The 18,100-nt window shown below is 39.3% G+C and overlaps 1 protein-coding gene across 4 annotated transcripts; it reads left to right on the forward strand.

Moving 5' to 3' along the window:
- Nucleotides 1-199: 199 nt before the first annotated feature.
- On the forward strand, nucleotides 200-13,695 carry LOC145898704 (uncharacterized). Of its 4 annotated transcripts, XR_014402440.1 has the most exons (9): nucleotides 791-922; nucleotides 2,297-2,548; nucleotides 2,674-3,756; nucleotides 3,966-3,998; nucleotides 4,359-4,494; nucleotides 6,882-7,394; nucleotides 10,304-10,336; nucleotides 10,684-10,816; nucleotides 12,659-12,797. XR_014402440.1 is itself a non-coding variant. In XM_082987277.1 (7 exons), the coding sequence occupies exons 2-7, from the start codon at nucleotides 844-846 to the stop codon at nucleotides 6,057-6,059; spliced, it is 1,743 nt and encodes a 580-aa protein (XP_082843403.1). In that variant the 5' UTR covers nucleotides 200-526; nucleotides 823-843; the 3' UTR covers nucleotides 6,060-6,874. The 4 variants fall into 4 exon arrangements, 2 of the variants coding, with proteins under 2 accessions (XP_082843403.1, XP_082843404.1); XM_082987277.1 differs by lacking the exons at nucleotides 6,882-7,394; nucleotides 10,304-10,336; nucleotides 10,684-10,816; nucleotides 12,659-12,797 and adding exons at nucleotides 200-526; nucleotides 5,900-6,874 and having other exon boundaries at nucleotides 823-922; XR_014402441.1 differs by lacking the exons at nucleotides 10,304-10,336; nucleotides 10,684-10,816; nucleotides 12,659-12,797 and adding an exon at nucleotides 9,328-10,000.
- The last annotated feature ends 4,405 nt before the right edge of the window (nucleotides 13,696-18,100 follow it).

Consider the following 18,100-nt stretch of genomic DNA (forward strand, 5'->3'; position numbering starts at 1 on the left):
AAATATTTATTCAGCGCAGAGCAAACCTAGGTTTGGAGAAACCACTTCTGCACCAAGGCGCCGACCTTTCTTTCCCTTGTTCACGACCGAAAACTTTTTTCCTCTTACGCAGAATACATCACAAACACCTGAAGTAGGATAAGGTGTTTAAAACCCTTTTCTAGTTATCTGTCCCGCTCAATCACCCGCAAACAGACTCAGCAATGATGTTTGCGGGCGATTAGCGGTGTCAAAAGGCACAGACTCGGACTGGTTCCTCTAACAGGCAGTTTGGATTAAGGGTTCATGCAGAGCTAGAATAGGTATATGAACCCAGTAATTGCGAAGCGGCAAAAACTGTTAGGGAGAAACTTTTTAGTAGCGGCATGGGCATGTTAACGCAAGCCCCGACTGCACGCGGGCAGTTTGGTTTGAGCAGAATTCAGAAGAATGAAGAACTCGTGATGCGTTCGCGTTCGCGGGCCTGGAAAACCCCAGTTTAACCTGACGTAGCTGGCTTAAAGACCACGCAACATGACCACCGGAAGTAACTTGGCCTTCTTTTTAACATTTTACGATTGGTTCCGCATGTTCATTCCGAAAGTACGCCACACGTGCACAGCACATCTAGCTAGCTCAGTTACTGCTACAACATATTAATGTTGATTTCGGTTCCTATAATTTATTGCTGATGTTTTACAGACGTCTGCGGTTTATAACTTATGTCTTTTTTATTGAGTAAACGTTACATTTTTTTATTGAGTAAATACATTGTTTTCATAATTAACCCCTTCTACTCTTTTCTGAATGCAGTGTTAAACTAACCATTAGGTTTGGTTTCAGGCTTAATGAACATAACGCAAAATGTCGAGGACGTTTATTGCGGCATTTTGGCTTCTCGGAGGATTTCTGATTAGAACCACTTCTGCTGCTGTTGAGATACGTGAGTAGCCTTGACATAGTAATTCACGGAGGTTGAGGCTTGGCTCAAGACATATTTTAAACAAACTTTGTCAAAAGTTGACTTCAAAAGTTGAAATTTTGGGATCTACCCAAGATTGCAGATGCAGGCCTAGCGATCACTGTAACTTATTTAATAACACCAAAAAAGCAGTAGCTTTTTATTACAGGATTAGCCTGGTTTATTATCAGGAATATATATTTCGCCCCATGGGCATCTTCAGTTCCTTGTTTACTGCACGGCGGTAGGCGGAAGAGCGTCTGATATTTCTGTTAACTTGGTGAAATTTCATTAACAAGGGGATCAGCGCTTATTGGTGAAACGTCGGGTAAATCTTGCAACGAAGGCGAGTTCGCTACTGTATATAAGCCGGTTAACGGTGACAGTGTTTTCACGCCCGTTCATTGCAAATATACATGGCTGTTTATCTATCACCTTATAGGGAACGTCATAAGCAGGATGTAATGTGTCAACTCGTACAAAGACATGCGTACAGCTAGCCACTTCTTCAAAATAACCCGACTCTACCCTACCGTGCCTGTGCGTCCTGAGCGGCGTGACACAATTGTTCATGTGTATTTGTGCCTCTTTTGCTTACCCGACAGTTTCTAAGGCTTAAGGCCAGCGATAATTATATCAATGTTGAAATGAAACAAGAATTATTATCCCCATATGTCATTGAAAAGCGAAACGATTAACCCAAAAAACATATGTGAGTGCACACGACGTGATCATAACTTGTCACAAAATGTCACAACGCTAAATGCACAATACGAATTTGAGACTCGTAACACAAAGACCACTTGCAATTTGTCACAGCGTTTTTTGGTGGACGAAGGATTTCCAGTGGGACGCTTTTTTCATCCAATTCGGCGCAATTGCTGCTCGAGTGTTTTCAGGCGCCTTGCAGTTCAGGCGCATTTTGCAAATTTGCAGATTTGAACATTTGGTCGGTTTTTGTCCGTTTCTGAAATTTTTTCTACAATGTAGTAAATGCGGTAGGCTATATATTTTAATCCAAATATTATTGCGTGGCGGAATTTTCGAATTTGTACACAGCAGAACGTTCGCCTGTATTTGATTGTCATTTAGCCTACAGCTTTTGCACCAACAAATGTTTTCAGTACAGTATTTTTTTGGTATTGATTGAAAACTTTTCAAATGACGAATAACGTGTTGTTGTTGCACAACAATTGCGCTCTCGAGCTGTTTTGAAGGATTGCGTCTGTGGCCCTTCTCAAATTACACTGTTCTGTTTTTTTGTGTTGCTAATCATCTTAACGTCTAAATAAACGTTTCTCTCATTGTTATCGGAGTTTTATTATCTTCTGTGTGATTTTTATGCTTTAATTTCAGATAATGTGGATTGTAGCGAAACTCTGCTCAAGCAACGCCCGTTTTCTGATTTTATCATCAAGTGTCCGTCAAATTGTTTGGATTCGCATGCTGCTGCAAGACTTTTTCTCGACGTAACTAAAGAATATTCAGAAATTTCAAAACTCTGTGTTGCCGCAAGGAAAAGTGGAGTTACTAGTGACCTTGTAAAAATTCGCGTGGTCAAACAACGGTTTCCACCACCAACCCGGACATTCATTCCTATGCCATACGGTAAGTAAAAGTTGTGCTTTACTTCAGGTAAAATGTCAATCACAGGGAATCTATAGTTTTACACTGGTTATTGCAATTTGATTATGACAGATTCTCACAAAAAAAAAACAATTTGAATATTCCAGTGACCAGTACAGCCAGTATAACAACGGAAAGTCTTCCAATTACCAGTACGAAACCATCCACCAGCCAGCCAACCACTAGTACGCAACCATCCACCAACCATTCAACTACCAGTACTCAACCATCCACAAGCCATTCATCCACCAGTACTCAACCATCCACAAGCCATTCAACTACCAGTACTCAACCATCCACAAGCCATTCAACTACCAGTACTCAACCATCCACAAGCCATTCATCCACCAGTACTCAACCATCCACAAGCCATTCATCCACCAGTACTCAACCATCCACAAGCCATTCATCCACCAGTACTCAACCATCCACCAGTTATTCAACTACCAGTACTCAACCATCCACAAGCCATTCATCCACCAATACGCAACCATCCACCAGTTATTTAACCACCAGTACTCAACCATCCACAAGCCATTCATCCACCAATACGCAACCATCCACCAGTTATTTAACCACCAGTACTCAACCATCCACAAGCCATTCATCCACCAGTACTCAACCATCCACAAGCCATTCATCCACCAGTACTCAACCATCCACCAGTTATTCAACTACCAGTACTCAACCATCCACAAGCCATTCATCCACCAATACGCAACCATCCACCAGTTATTTAACCACCAGTACTCAACCATCCACAAGCCATTCATCCACCAATACGCAACCATCCACCAGTTATTTAACCACCAGTACTCAACCATCCACAAGCCATTCATCCACCAGTACTCAACCATCCACAAGCCATTCATCCACCAGTACTCAACCATCCACAAGCCATTCATCCACCAGTACTCAACCATCCACCAGTTATTCAACTACCAGTACTCAACCATCCACAAGCCATTCATCCACCAATACGCAACCATCCACCAGTTATTTAACCACCAGTACTCAACCATCCACAAGCCATTCATCCACCAATACGCAACCATCCACCAGTTATTTAACCACCAGTACTCAACCATCCACAAGCCATTCATCCACCAGTACTCAACCATCCACAAGCCATTCAACCACCAGTACTCAACCATCCACAAGCCAGCCAACTACAAGCACAAAAGCAAACGGTGAAGTTACATTTTGTGCAAAGTCTATGTTACACATTGACAGTTTCACCAGCGTTAAAGACATAATCTGTTCACATAATTGTCAGCATCATCTTTTTGTGCAAAGTCTATGTTAAATAAATAAATGTTTGAAGGTAAAATGTTGCAACAAAGCCGTTAAATATTGTAATTGGATATACAGTAGTATTTAACGAGCAAACGTATTTTAGGGAGTGAAGTAGCAGAATTCAAGAGCCCCAAGGGTAGGTTTTTGATGTATTTGATATGTATAACTTGGGAATTATTGATATGTCAACTAGTCAATAGAATAATCTGCCAACTGAAATTCTGGTAAACAGTCAATGGTTAAATGAGGCTTCCTTTTTTGATTTTCCATTTAAACAGAAGTCATGGGAGCTGTTCTGATTCACCAAACTTTAATGTTAAGTCGGAACTTTTTTGGTTGGTTGGTTATTGTTCTAGTTTGTAATATAAATTAATTAAATACCCTTTAAAACAATGGCCTTTCAAAAACAGTCAATGGCAGTAAAATAAAATGTTTGTTACTTATTCTATTGTTTGTTACTTATTTCCAGACAACCAATGATTTCTTTTTTTATTAGGAGCTGGATTTGCTGTGAAAATAGTTTGCGTAATTTTTGCTGTTGTTGTAATCGTCATCATCCTTGTCCTGCTGCGTTTCTGTTACTTCAAAAAACCAATCCGCGAATTGTGGATCCACGTGAACCAAAATAAAAGGTATTGTTGTAAAGCAAATAAGAAATTTATGTCTTGCAACTTGCCTGGGTTATAGGAGGCACAAAAGCAATGCGTATTGAAGCAAGTTTGTGCGGTCGGGTAACATAGTTTATGTGTGCAACAAATTCCTTCACGAATTCAGTTGTTATACATCTGCGATCTCCCGTGTAAATCGTTTGAAGACGCTCGTCGTCTCTCGTTGTATCTTTTTATGTCTGGTTGAAAAGCTGTGTTTCTTTTAACATGACCTTCTCCCATTTAAAGTTGGTTCATTGCGACTCTACGAAATCCCTCCATAGACGACGAGCATTATGTGGTTTTTGTTTTCTTACCCTTATAGCACGGACGTAGAAATTAAAGAACCTGGGCGTAAATCAGAATGCGGTGTAAATTACCAAATTATAATTATGTCCGAAATACTTGAAGTGTTTCTGACAAAAAATCGCTCAATGACCGACAAATGACACAAGGAAACCCAGGTGTATATTGTAGATATCAGAAATCGACTTAGTGGGACCTGGCAGGCTTGTTGTGTATTGTAGTGACATAGAACTTTTAAAACATGTATGAGAATCTCCCGACAGTCTCATGACAACAAAGACATGGTATCTAATTTTCTAGTAACATTTAAGAAACGTATTTTATGGTAAAAGTGACAAATGTGCTAACCCGTGCAGTGGGTTCTGTTGTTTTCCCCATAGGTTTGTACCCAAGTCGGCTGCCTGGCGGCAAGTTCGCTTTTTGGCATAAAATAACGCTGGGTTGCTTCCCTCATTTGTCAATAAGTAATCCCGCTGACAATATGTGGTTGGCTTTACTGTCGTGTTTTTCTGTGGAACGATTGTTTGAAAGCCAGTTTACTACCAAGTTTATTGCACTCGTTGTTTTCGGAAACCACAAATTGGTACAATACGGAAACATGTATTTTAAACTCTAGCCGAAATTAAACTTCTGTACGTGGTGCAATTGTAAGCAGGTGAAATCACGACACACAGCAACGTGCAAAGCTGGACCAATGCCGCCAATCACCCGCCCACACCCTTTTTGACTTGATGCCTGGTATATGCGTTATTTTAACAGTGTGTGCAGAAGTGTGCAAATGCGGAACATCATAACACACGCGTACAACATGAAGGGGTCATAGGCTGTAGTGTTAACGGTCCTTAAAGAGCGACCAGTGGAATGTTAACATTCGTTTCCAAGTAACACAAACCGCTGAAAACATTCTGGCAAACCTCCGAAATGCCTGCAAATATTTGTGATTTTTGTCTTTTCGTGATAACTTTCTATTTTGTAAATTATTAGGGCGTAACTTTGAAACTACTGGGGCGTTACAGCCTGTGAAGCATTACGCTACAGTGTACTCAGATATGCGAATGTTTATTGACAGATTTCGTGTTTTCAGAGGTTGGATGAGTTCTCTACAGTGCTGCGTCCCGTCCGAATCTGGGAGCGGCAGGCAAGGTGGCTCGCAGCTTCGCGCGAGTTGCACAGTTGGTTGCGCAGAACCCCTAGTGACACGCAAAACGGAGATAGGCGAGATGCTTATTGAACTCAAAGGCTAAGGCCGGGTCAACACAGAAACTGTCGCGGAAACGGTGTACGCCCGTGCGCTCACGCGCTGGCGCATTGGCTTCCACACAGAGTGAATAACTTTGAGCGCGTCCTCACTCACGCTTGACGTATTTTCGCTGCCAGTTATCACACTTGGTGCTTTGTTTTGTATACCATTCACAAACGCGCGAATTGTGCTGTTTATTATCGAAGACATTACGGCCGTGGTGAATGGTGTTAATCGTGAGAAAGTACAAAATGGCAAAAGAACATTCTGTGCAAAAACTTTGTTGTGCAGTTTTCCGGTAAAAGAGGAAAAATTACAGCAATATTAATTGTGCACGACGTGAAAAAAATTTCACATTTTTCACAAGAAACAATTGAGAAGAAGAATGTTAAATAACTAAGGATTTAAGGCGTTTATGAGTCCGTGCGTTTGCGCATTGAAATGTCTTGACATTACAACTAACAAATTTCAACAATTAAACATACCTGGAGATGCAACTCAACAAAAAGTGTTTTTATACAAATTGTTATCTTTTCATTATTAAATGTATAATGTTGTTGAATAATCCGTGATATTATCCGTTAAATTTCTGTCGTATATCTGTTGGTTTTGGAAAATAGCTTGCGTTATTATTCTGCTGCTATTACTTAGTTTGTAAACCAGTGCTCCGCAAGTAATCTGTTCACATAATTGTCAGCATCATCTTTTTGTGCAAAGTCTATGTTAAATAAATAAATGTTTGAAGTTAAAATGTTGCAACAAAGCCGTTAAATATTGTAATTGGATATAGAGTACCGGTAGTATTTAACGAGCAAACGTATTTTAGGGAGTGAAGTAGCGGAAATCAAGAGCCCCAAGGGTAGGTTTTTGATGTATTTGATATGTATAACTTGGGAATTATTGATATGTCAACTAGTCAATAGAATAATCTGCCAACTGAAATTCTGGTAAACAGTCAATGGTTAAATGAGGCTTCCTTTTTTGATTTTCCATTTAAACAGAAGTCATGGGAGCTGTTCTGATTCACCAAACTTTAATGTTAAGTCGGAACTTTTTTGGTTGGTTGTTTATTGTTCTAGTTTGTAACATAAATTAATTGAATACCCTTTAAAACAATGGCCTTTCAAAACATTCAATGGCATTAAAATAAGACTTCTATATGTTTGTGGCTTATTTCCAGACAACCAATGATTTCTTTTTTATTAGTAGCTGGATTTGCTATGGACATAGTTGGGGTAATTTTTGCTGTTGTTTATGTAATCGTCATCACCCTTTTCCTGCTCTATTACTTCAAAAAACCAATCCGCGAATTGTGGATCCACGTGAACCAAAATAAAAGGTATTGTTGTGAAACAAATAAGAAATTTATGTCTTGCAACTTGCAATCATGTACCTAGTAAATATATAATGGGATGTACATACTCTGTAACCTTTGTTTGCTTAAATTAACCAAACTAAGTGTTATAAATCCGGCGTTTTATAAGTTTATGTTGTAGTAAAAACATGAACATAGCTTGCCTAACTTTTGTTTGCCATGAGTTGTTTGGCTGCGTTTAGAAAAGGTTGATTCTGTTTTGTTGGGCTTAAGTCTATCTGTTGATAAAATGCAATTGAAAGGCCTTATCCTGTTTAGTCAAACAAAGCGTTTTTACAAGATGTTTGGGATTAACTATTCTCCAGTCGAACTATAGGTCTTTACATGCCAAACCACCACGTTACACAGATTGCATAAAGCTCAATTTGTTACACAACGATAACCCAAAGCAGAAGAACAGGAACATACAGTATAAATTTAAACCAACTCATGTTCAAAGTAAACCAACGGTCGTTTGCCAAACATTTATCTTCGGGCAAACCTGGGTTATAGGAGGCACAAAAGCAATGTGTATTGAAGCAAGTTTGTGGGGCCGGGTAATATAGTTTATGTGTGCAACAGATTCCTTCACGAATTCAGTTGTTATATATCTGCGATCTCCCGTGTAAATCGTTTGAAGACGCTCGTCGTCTCTCGTTGTATCTCGTTGTATGTCTAGTTGAAAAGCTGTGTTTCTTTTAACATGACTTTCTCCCATTTCAAGTTGGTCCATTGCGACTCTACGAAATCCCTCAATAGACGACGAGCATTATGTGGTTTTTGTTTTCTTACCCTTATAGCACGGACGTAGAAATTAAAGGGCCTGGGCGTAAATCAGAATGCGGTGTAAATTACCAAATTATAATTATTTCCGAAATACTTGAAGTGTTTCTGACAAAAAATCGCTCAATGACCGACAAATGACACAAGGAAACCCAGGTGTATATTGTAGATATCAGAAATCGACTTAGTGGGACCTGGCAGGCTTGTTGTGTATTGTAGTGACATAGAACTTTTAAAACATGTATGAGAATCTCCCGACAGTCTTATGACAACAAAGACTTAGTATCTAATTTTCTAGTAACATTTAAGAAAATTGTTCATACCTTTGTTTAATGAAGTTTTATTGCATATTTTGATCTTTGTTTGTAGTATTTTATGGTGAAAGTGGCAAATGTGCTAACCCGTGCAGTGGGTTCTGTTGTTTTCCCCATAGGTTTGTACCCAAGTCGGCTGCCTGACGGCGAGTTCGCTTTTTGGCATAAAAGAACGCTGGGTTGCTTCCTTCATTTGTCAATAAGTAATCCCGCTGACAATATGTGTTGGCTTACTGTCGTGTTTTTCTGTGGAACGATTGTTTGAAAGCCAGTTTACTACCAAGTTTATTGCACTCGTTGTTTTCGGAAACCACAAATTGGTACAATACGGAAACATGTATTTTAAACTCTAGCCGAAATTAAACTTCTGTACGTGGTGCAATTGTAAGCAGGTGAAATCACGACACACAGCAACGTGCAAAGCTGGACCAATGCCGCCAATCACCCGCCCACACCCTTTTTGACTTGATGCCTGGTATATGCGTTATTTTAACAGTGTGTGCAGAAGTGTGCAAATGCGGAACATCTTAACACACGCGTACGATATGTCGGGGTCATAGGCTGTAGTGTTAACGGTCCTTAAAGAGCGACCAGTGGATTGTTAACATTCGTTTCCAAGTAACACAAACCGCTGAAAACATTCTGGCAAACCTCCGAAATGCCTGCAAATATTTGTGATTTTTGTCTTTTCGTGATAACTTTATATTTTGTAAAATATTAGGGCGTAACTTTGAAACTACTGGGGCGTTACAGCCTGTGAAGCATTACGCTACAGTGTACTCAGATATGCGAATGTTTATAGACAGATTTCGTGTTTTCAGAGGTTGGATGAGTTCTCTACAGTGCTGCGTCCCGTCCGAATCTGGGAGCGGCAGGCAAGGTGGCTCGCAGCTTCGCGCGAGTTGCACAGTTGGTTGCGCAGAACCCCTAGTGACACGCAAAACGGAGATAGACGAGATGCTTATTGAACTCAAAGGCTGAGGCCGGGTCAACACAGAAACTGTCGCGGAAACGGTGTACGCCCGTGCGCTCACGCGCTGGCGCATTGGCTTCCACACAGAGTGAATAACTTTGAGCGCGTCCTCAATCACGCTCGGCGTATTTTCGCTGCCAGTTATCACACTTGGTGCTTTGTTTTGTATACCATTCACAAACGCGCGAATTGTGCTGTTTATAACCGAAGACATTACGGCCGTGGTGAATGGTGTTAATCGTGAGAAAGTACAAAATGGCAAAATAACATTCTGTGCAAAAACTTTGTTGTGCAGTTTTCCGGTAAAAGAGGAAAAATTACAGCAATATTAATTGTGCACGACGTGAAAAAATTTTTACATTTTTCACAAGAAACAATTGAGAAGAAGAATGTTAAATAACTAAGGATTTAAGGCGTTTATGAGTCCGTGCGTTTGCGCATTGAATGTCTTGACATTACAACTAACAAATTTCAACAATTAAACATACCTGGAGATGCAACTCAACAAAAAGTGTTTTTATACAAATTGTTATCTTTTCATTATTAAATGTATAATGTTGTTGAATAATCCGTGATATTATCCGTTAAATTTCTGTCGTATATCTGTTGGTTTTGGAAAATAGCTTGCGTTATTATTCTGCTGCTATTACTTAGTTTGTAAACCAGTGCTCCGCAAGTAATCTGTTCACATAATTGTCAGCATCATCTTTTTGTGCAAAGTCTATGTTAAATAAATGAAATGTTTGAAGGTAAAATGTTGCAACAAAGCCGTTAAATATTGTAATTGGATATACAGTAGTATTTAACGAGCAAACGTATTTTAGGGAGTGAAGTAGCAGAATTCAAGAGCCCCAAGGGTAGGTTTTTGATGTATTTGATATGTATAACTTGGGAATTATTGATATGTCAACTAGTCAATAGAATAATCTGCCAACTGAAATTCTGGTAAACAGTCAATGGTTAAATGAGGCTTCCTTTTTTGATTTTCCATTTAAACAGAAGTCATGGGAGCTGTTCTGATTCACCAAACTTTAATGTTAAGTCGGAACTTTTTTGGTTGGTTGTTTATTGTTCTAGTTTGTAACATAAATTAATTGAATACCCTTTAAAACAATGGCCTTTCAAAACATTCAATGGCATTAAAATAAGACTTCTATATGTTTGTGGCTTATTTCCAGACAACCAATGATTTCTTTTTTATTAGTAGCTGGATTTGCTATGGACATAGTTGGGGTAATTTTTGCTGTTGTTTATGTAATCGTCATCACCCTTGTCCTGCTCTATTACTTCAAAAAACCAATCCGCGAATTGTGGATCCACGTGAACCAAAATAAAAGGTATTGTTGTGAAACAAATAAGAAATTTATGTCTTGCAACTTGCAATCATGTACCTAGTAAATATATAATGGGATGTACATACTCTGTAACCTTTGTTTGCTTAAATTAACCAAACTAAGTGTTATAAATCCGGCGTTTTATAAGTTTATGTTGTAGTAAAAACATGAACATAGCTTGCCTAACTTTTGTTTGCCATGAGTTGTTTGGCTGCGTTTAGAAAAGGTTGATTCTGTTTTGTTGGGCTTAAGTCTATCTGTTGAGAAAATGCAATTGAAAGGCCTTATCCTGTTTAGTCAAACAAAGCGTTTTTACAAGATGTTTGGGATTAACTATTCTCCAGTCGAACTATAGGTCTTTACATGCCAAACCACCACGTTACACAGATTGCATAAAGCTCAATTTGTTACACAACGATAACCCAAAGCAGAAGAACAGGAACATACAGTATAAATTTAAACCAACTCATGTTCAAAGTAAACCAACGGTCGTTTGCCAAACATTTATCTTCGGGCAAACCTGGGTTATAGGAGGCACAAAAGCAATGTGTATTGAAGCAAGTTTGTGGGGCCGGGTAATATAGTTTATGTGTGCAACAAATTCCTTCACGAATTCAGTTGTTATACATGTGCGATCAACCGTGTAAATCGTTTGAAGACGCTCGTCGTCTCTCGTTGTATCTCGTTGTATGTCTAGTTGAAAAGCTGTGTTTCTTTTAACATGACTTTCTCCCATTTCAAGTTGGTCCATTGCGACTCTACGAAATCCCTCCATAGACGACGAGCATTATGTGGTTTTTGTTTTCTTACCCTTATAGCACGGACGTAGAAATTAAAGGGCCTGGGCGTAAATCAGAATGCGGTGTAAATTACCAAATTATAATTATGTCCGAAATACTTGAAGTATTTCTGACAAAAAATCGCTCAATGACCGACAAATGACACAAGGAAACCCAGGTGTATATTGTAGATATCAGAAATCGACTTAGTGGGACCTGGCAGGCTTGTTGTGTATTGTAGTGACATAGAACTTTTAAAACATGTATGAGAATCTCCCGACAGTCTCATGACAACAAAGACATGGTATCTAATTTTCTAGTAACATTTAAGAAACGTATTTTATGGTGAAAGTGGCAAATGTGCTAACCCGTGCAGTGGGTTCTGTTGTTTTCCCCATAGGTTTGTACCCAAGTCGGCTGCCTGACGGCAAGTTCGCTTTTTGACATAAAAGAACGCTGGGTTGCTTCCCTCATTTGTCAATAAGTAATCCCGCTGACAATATGTGGTTGGCTTTACTGTCGTGTTTTTCTGTGGAACGATTGTTTGAAAGCCAGTTTACTACCAAGTTTATTGCACTCGTTGTTTGCGGAAACCATACATTGGAACAATGGGGAAACAAGTATTTTAAACCCAAGCCGAAATTTTTGCAGGTTTATTTTTGGTATATGGGTCGTGCGCCTGACCAATGCTGCCAATGCCGCAAAACACCCGCCCAAACTGTTTTTGACTTGAGGCCTGGTAGATGCGTTATTTCAACATTGTGTGCCGTAGTGTGCAAATGCGGAACATCTTAAAACACGCGTACGATATGTCGGGGTCATAGGCTGTAGTGTTAATGGTCCTTGAAGAGCGACCAGTGGATTGTTAACATTCGTTTCCAAGTAACACAAACCGCTGAAAACATTCTGGCAAACCTCCGAAATGCCTGCAAATATTTGTGATTTTTGTCTTTTCCTGATGCCTTTCCCCCAAAAAAACGATTTTGTTCTATTTGGTAAAATATTAGGGCGTAACAATTGTGCACTCAGATGGGCAAATGTTTTTTGACCGATTTCGTGTTTTCAGATGTTGGATGAATACCCCAACATGCTGCTGCGCCCCGTCCGAATCTGGAAACGACAGGCAAGGTCGCTCGCGGCGTCGCGCGAGTTCACGGATTGATACCGCAGACCCTCTGTTGACATACGAAATGGAGACAGGAGGGATGCCTGTTTAACACAAAGGCTTGGAAAGGTGACGGCCAATCGGGATGCGAGAAATATTCTGAGCCATAAACTAGGATGCCGTGTTCCGGTAAAGGAAAAATTACAGCAATACCAATTGTGCACAGCATGAAAACTTTTCATATTTTCACAAAAAACAATTGAGAAGAAGAATGTTAAACAACTAAGGATTTAAGGCGTTTATGAGTCCGTGCGTTTGCGCATTGAAATGTCTTGACATTACAACTAACAAATTTCAACAAATTTCAACAATTAAACATACCTGGAGATGCAAATCAACTCAACTGTTTTTTTCCAAATTGTTATCTTCTCGGTACTAAATGTTGTAGTGATGTTGATTAATCCGTGATATTATCCGCTCAATTTCTGTCGTATATCTGTGGGTTTTGGAAAATAGCTTGCGTTATTATTCTGCTGCTATTACTTAGTTTGTAAAGCAGTGCTCCGCAAGTGGTGTGCCGCATGACGAATACAATTGGACCAATTGTTTCCAAAACTGTTTGAATATCCTTTTATTTTTGGCAACTTTCGGTGTTAGCTTGTATAGTTGGACAGAGCAACCGAAATCATGGTACACGAAGACCACATTTAAACGAACACTTCACCTGTGACGTGCACTTGGTACTTTTCCTCACCAACTTGCTCCTGTGTCTTTTACGTTAGGGGCCCGCTAATGGCGGCCCGCGCAAACAAATTAAGCGATGTGTTTGCTCTTCTTTGTTACCATATCGTTTTTATGATTTTCCCACACAAGGTTTCTGCTCACGTTTATTTCACATTTCAATTTGTCCATGCATGAAATTGTATTTGCGCTTGTCTAGCACGTGTTCACTGAAGCGTAACGGTGTTCGCTTTGACACCGACATGTGATTAAAACGTTTTGACACATTGATGGATTGTTGTTGCAACCTATACGCCAAATGTTGTTAACTTGACGCTATGGGTATGGACAATATTAATTAACCAAAGATAAGGAAATCCTATTTGATTAGTTCATTTGACACAAGGCCACACGTGAGTTCTAGCAAGTGTTGCGTTACAACAGGCACGTGTGAAACGAACCCTCTCCAAACATTTACTGGACAATTCGCTTAGAGATCGTGTGAGAGCACAAAGACTGGTCAGTAACCGACCACCTGTCAATCAAATATAACTAAGAACATCGCGTGAATCCAAGGATTCCCTTGGCTGCAAGATTGTTTCCCCTGTGGTGTTACATTCCACACCAGTAAATCCCAGTTATTTTTTCGTCGGCACCTGTTTAAAATCAGCAACTTTTTGCCGCACCCCTCATAGCAAATATCATGTAGATAGCGTTACCACCGACATGGACTAAAAAATAAGCACGCTGCTTTTTGATGCCAAAAATAAGCACATGTCTTGTGTGAGAAAATAAGAACATATCATGGAAATAAGCTTGGTGAGGTAACCTTGTTTGTAGCAAGCAATATATAATCAGTAAAAGTTCGCATTTTGTTGTAAACGACAATTGAATGCGTTGTCTAAAAAACAGAAACAGGACCGGTCCAAGGAAGTTCAATTCCCTGTGTTTAAAAAAGGACATTCCGATTGTGGAAAGCAAAATTGCGAGACCTAATCTGTTTTGGTCTTCCTGGTAAACAATGGGAATCACTGTCAGTCATTATATTTAACTGTGGAGCAAATGTGGCGCAAATGTGGAGCAAACGTGGAGCAAATGTGGAGCAAATGTGGAGCAACGACGTCACGGGGAAACCCCTAAGGTTTTTCTGGCTGGTACTTGGTAGATGCTAAAGAACCGTCACCAGAATTAGTCGAGATATGCCTTCTCATTAGGGTCTATGTAACATAGAAATGTTATTATAATTTAAAGAGTTATCATTTAAAGTAATATTTTAATTTCAATATATTACTAAAAATAACAGTTGTTTGCCTTGCTTACACCTGACCATTAACATTCGCATAGATTTCTATGTGACATTGACTTAAATGTGGATCTCATATCTCGACTAATTCTGGTGACGGTTCTTTATTTATTTTTTTTATTTTTATTTATTTTTTATTGAAAAAGGACGCTAAAGGCGTACAATTGAAGAAAAGGCTAAGCAAGAAGACAAAAAACAATGGTTAAACACAATGGCGAGAAATCAGCAAAAGAGAGTCAAGTTATTTGGGTATATGCTTCAAGCAGCGTAGGACCACTTTCTTCTGTAATAATTCGTTTTGCTACAGTATTTTTCACTGGCGATGTTTAGTTCTATAGATCTTGTTTTTTGCAACATATTTACAAATTCTGTTATTGTTGGTTTCTTCTTACCGTATTTGCATCGATAAATCACAAATCTGGCACAAAGAAGAGCGCAATTTAAAAAGCATTCAAAAATATTGTTATTTTCATGTCTACCAAACAGTAAATGCGCACGAGAAAAATACAAAGGTACACGAAGTTTGGCGCTTAGCCAACTGCATACATTTTCCCAGTAATGTGCTGCAATAGGGCAATTTACAAATAAATGTAAAACCGTTTCCTCGGCATTTTCGCAAAAGACACATGAACCTGTTTCTATAAACTTTAGATCTTTTAACTTTTTATTGGTCACAATGGCCCTGAGATTTAGCTTAATTTGAAAACTTATTAATTTAGTTTCCACTGTAGCTTGCGGTATATTTTTATATATTTGCCTCCAAGGTACTCTGTCATTGACTAAGGATTCCCATACAGCTTGTGCTTTGGGTTGAATTATATTGGCGGTTTGAAGCCACGAATACAAAGCCTTTGTGCTCTCGCAATGTGTCAAGATATTTCTTAAAACGTCTGTTAGGTTTTTATGTGAAGGCACTGGTCCATAGTCCCACTCCTCGGGTATGCATGCTATAAGCTTGAGAAACTTAGTGAAATCTGTTGTACTTGGGTCAAGACTATATTTTGTAGTAAGTGCATCATATTTCAAATATTCCCCATTGTGGTCTAATAGATCGTTGTGGGCCATTACTCCCGCGTCTATAAATTTTTCGAAATAGAAGGGTTTACTGCGTTTTTTTAATGCTTTTTTAAGCCAGAGAGGTCTGTTGCATGCGTGGTCGGGGAGTTTGAAGACCCGTTATATTTTTTGTTTCCTCGCAAAATAATTCCCTGAGCGCTTTAAATTTTAGAGCCAACATATAGTTCTCAATATGTATCATGCCCGCCCCGCCGTTATCCAAACTTTTACACAGGGTAACTCTTTTAATTCGTTCCCAAGATGAGCCCAATATAAATTTAAATAAGGCTCGGTCGATTTTACAAATGCACTTTTTTGGGATGATCACTGGTAGGACGCACAGTTTATATGTCAATAGAGGTATAATGAGACTCTTAGCTATTGTTATTTTGCCGAGAAGGGTTAATCCTCTGGTCGCCCAAGGTTCATTACTATGTTCGCTTTTTTTAGTGCCGGAGAAAAGTTTAGTTCGATAAGTTCCTCATCTTTGTATTTTGTGAGTGGTATTATAACCCCAAGGTACTTAATAGATTCCGAGGGCCATTGAAGACCATCCTTTTGAAATGGCTTGTGATGGTTTGAGCGATTTGGACCTATGAAAAAGGCACAGGACTTTTCCATATTTACTTTGCAACCTGTCATTTCGCCGAACTCCTCTAAAATTTGAAAGATTTTAGTGAAATCCGCATCAGAACCTTTAGTAAAAACGAATGTATCATCCGCAAATAAGGATGTTTTGTATTCTTTGTCGTTTAGTCGTATGCCTTCAAAATCACCCTGTCTTAAAGCGCAGTTGCTAGGCATTCGATGCAGAGCACGAATAACGTTGGGGAGAGTGGGTCTCCCTGTCTGACGCCACGTTCTATGTCAAAAGATTCTGAGAGAAAGTTGCTATTGGTGACTCTCGCAGAGGCATTTTGGTAAAGGCATTTAATGAGATTGACAAATCTGACTCCGAACCCGAACGCAGAGAGAGTTGCGTAAATAAATTCCCACCTTAAAGTGTCAAAGGCTTTATAAATATCTAAAGACAGTACTGCCCCAGGAACGCGGTAATGGTCCGTACTGTCAATCATGTCGAACAGCAACCGGATATTTGTTCCTATATAGCGGTGTGGAAGAAAGCCGTTTTGGTCGTTGGATACGATATCGTCGATAACACCGCGTATTCTTGTGTTAATCACTTTGGCGGCGATCTTATAGTCAACGTTTAGCAGGGTTATTGGGCGATAATTTTGGGCCTGTGAAAGGTCTTTCCCTGGTTTGGGAATTAGGGTGATGAGTCCTTCAGATTGGCTCGCGGACATTTTACCGGTTTCAACCGTAAACTTCCATGCATTTAGGTAGACCAGTTTGATATCATCCCAAAATATCTTGTAAAATTCAACCGGGAAGCCATCCAAGCCTGGCGATTTGTTTTTTTGCATGGTTTTAATCGCATTTAAAAATTCCGCTTCCGTTGTCTCCTCATTCAGTTTTTCCGCTTGTTCGCAAGTGATTTTTGGCAGCGCGAGCTTTTCTAGGTTACTTGTCAGCAGGGTGTTTGGAGTCGAACATGGTGGTTTCTCATACAGGTGGGTATAAAAGCCAGCTAGGTTATTCAGTATTAATTTATGGTCAGTGGATATAGTCCCGTTGATCAATAATCTAGAGATGGTTTTTTTTGACCACCCTCATTCTGGCAGAATTCTGGCAGAATAATTTTGCAAATTTGCCACATTTTCAAAGGAACAACAGGCATTTACTCAAAAATTGGTTTCCTTTGGATTAGAATCAAATTACAGGGATGAGCAAGCAGTTCAAACCTCAAAAAACACTTAAACAATTTTTTTCGCAGCTGTATCAATCAAAAAAATCGCGAATTAAAAAAATCGCCTGGTTTTGCGATTCAGCATAATGGCGGCATGCAAAAAACTTCCCTAATACAAAGAATTCTGCTCGGCGTTCTTGCAATAGGTGCCAATATTGACCAATATCACGAGAACGGAAATTTAATGCTCTACCACATGCAATTAACAAATTTGAAATTAAGGTGCCGGATGACCTTCAAATCGCCCATCGAAGACGACCCGCTTTTTGCGTTCAGTGTCGCTGTATGAGTCGTTGTGGATACTGACGTCATTCGACATGTGGCAACCTCTGTCAAAATTTAACTATTTCTATGAAAAATTGTTCACTTCGTTTTGTGACCATAAAAAGTTTTTGTTTTCTAAAGTTGTTGATAAAAACTCGTTGCTTTCTCATTTATATTTGTTACACATCGTTGAATGATCAATATGACGTCATAGTATACTTTGTGACGTGTGTGATGCGATTTGTAGGCA

This window comes from Ascidia mentula, chromosome 4 (assembly GCF_947561715.1).
Source record: "Ascidia mentula chromosome 4, kaAscMent1.1, whole genome shotgun sequence".
NCBI lineage: Eukaryota > Metazoa > Chordata > Ascidiacea > Phlebobranchia > Ascidiidae > Ascidia > Ascidia mentula.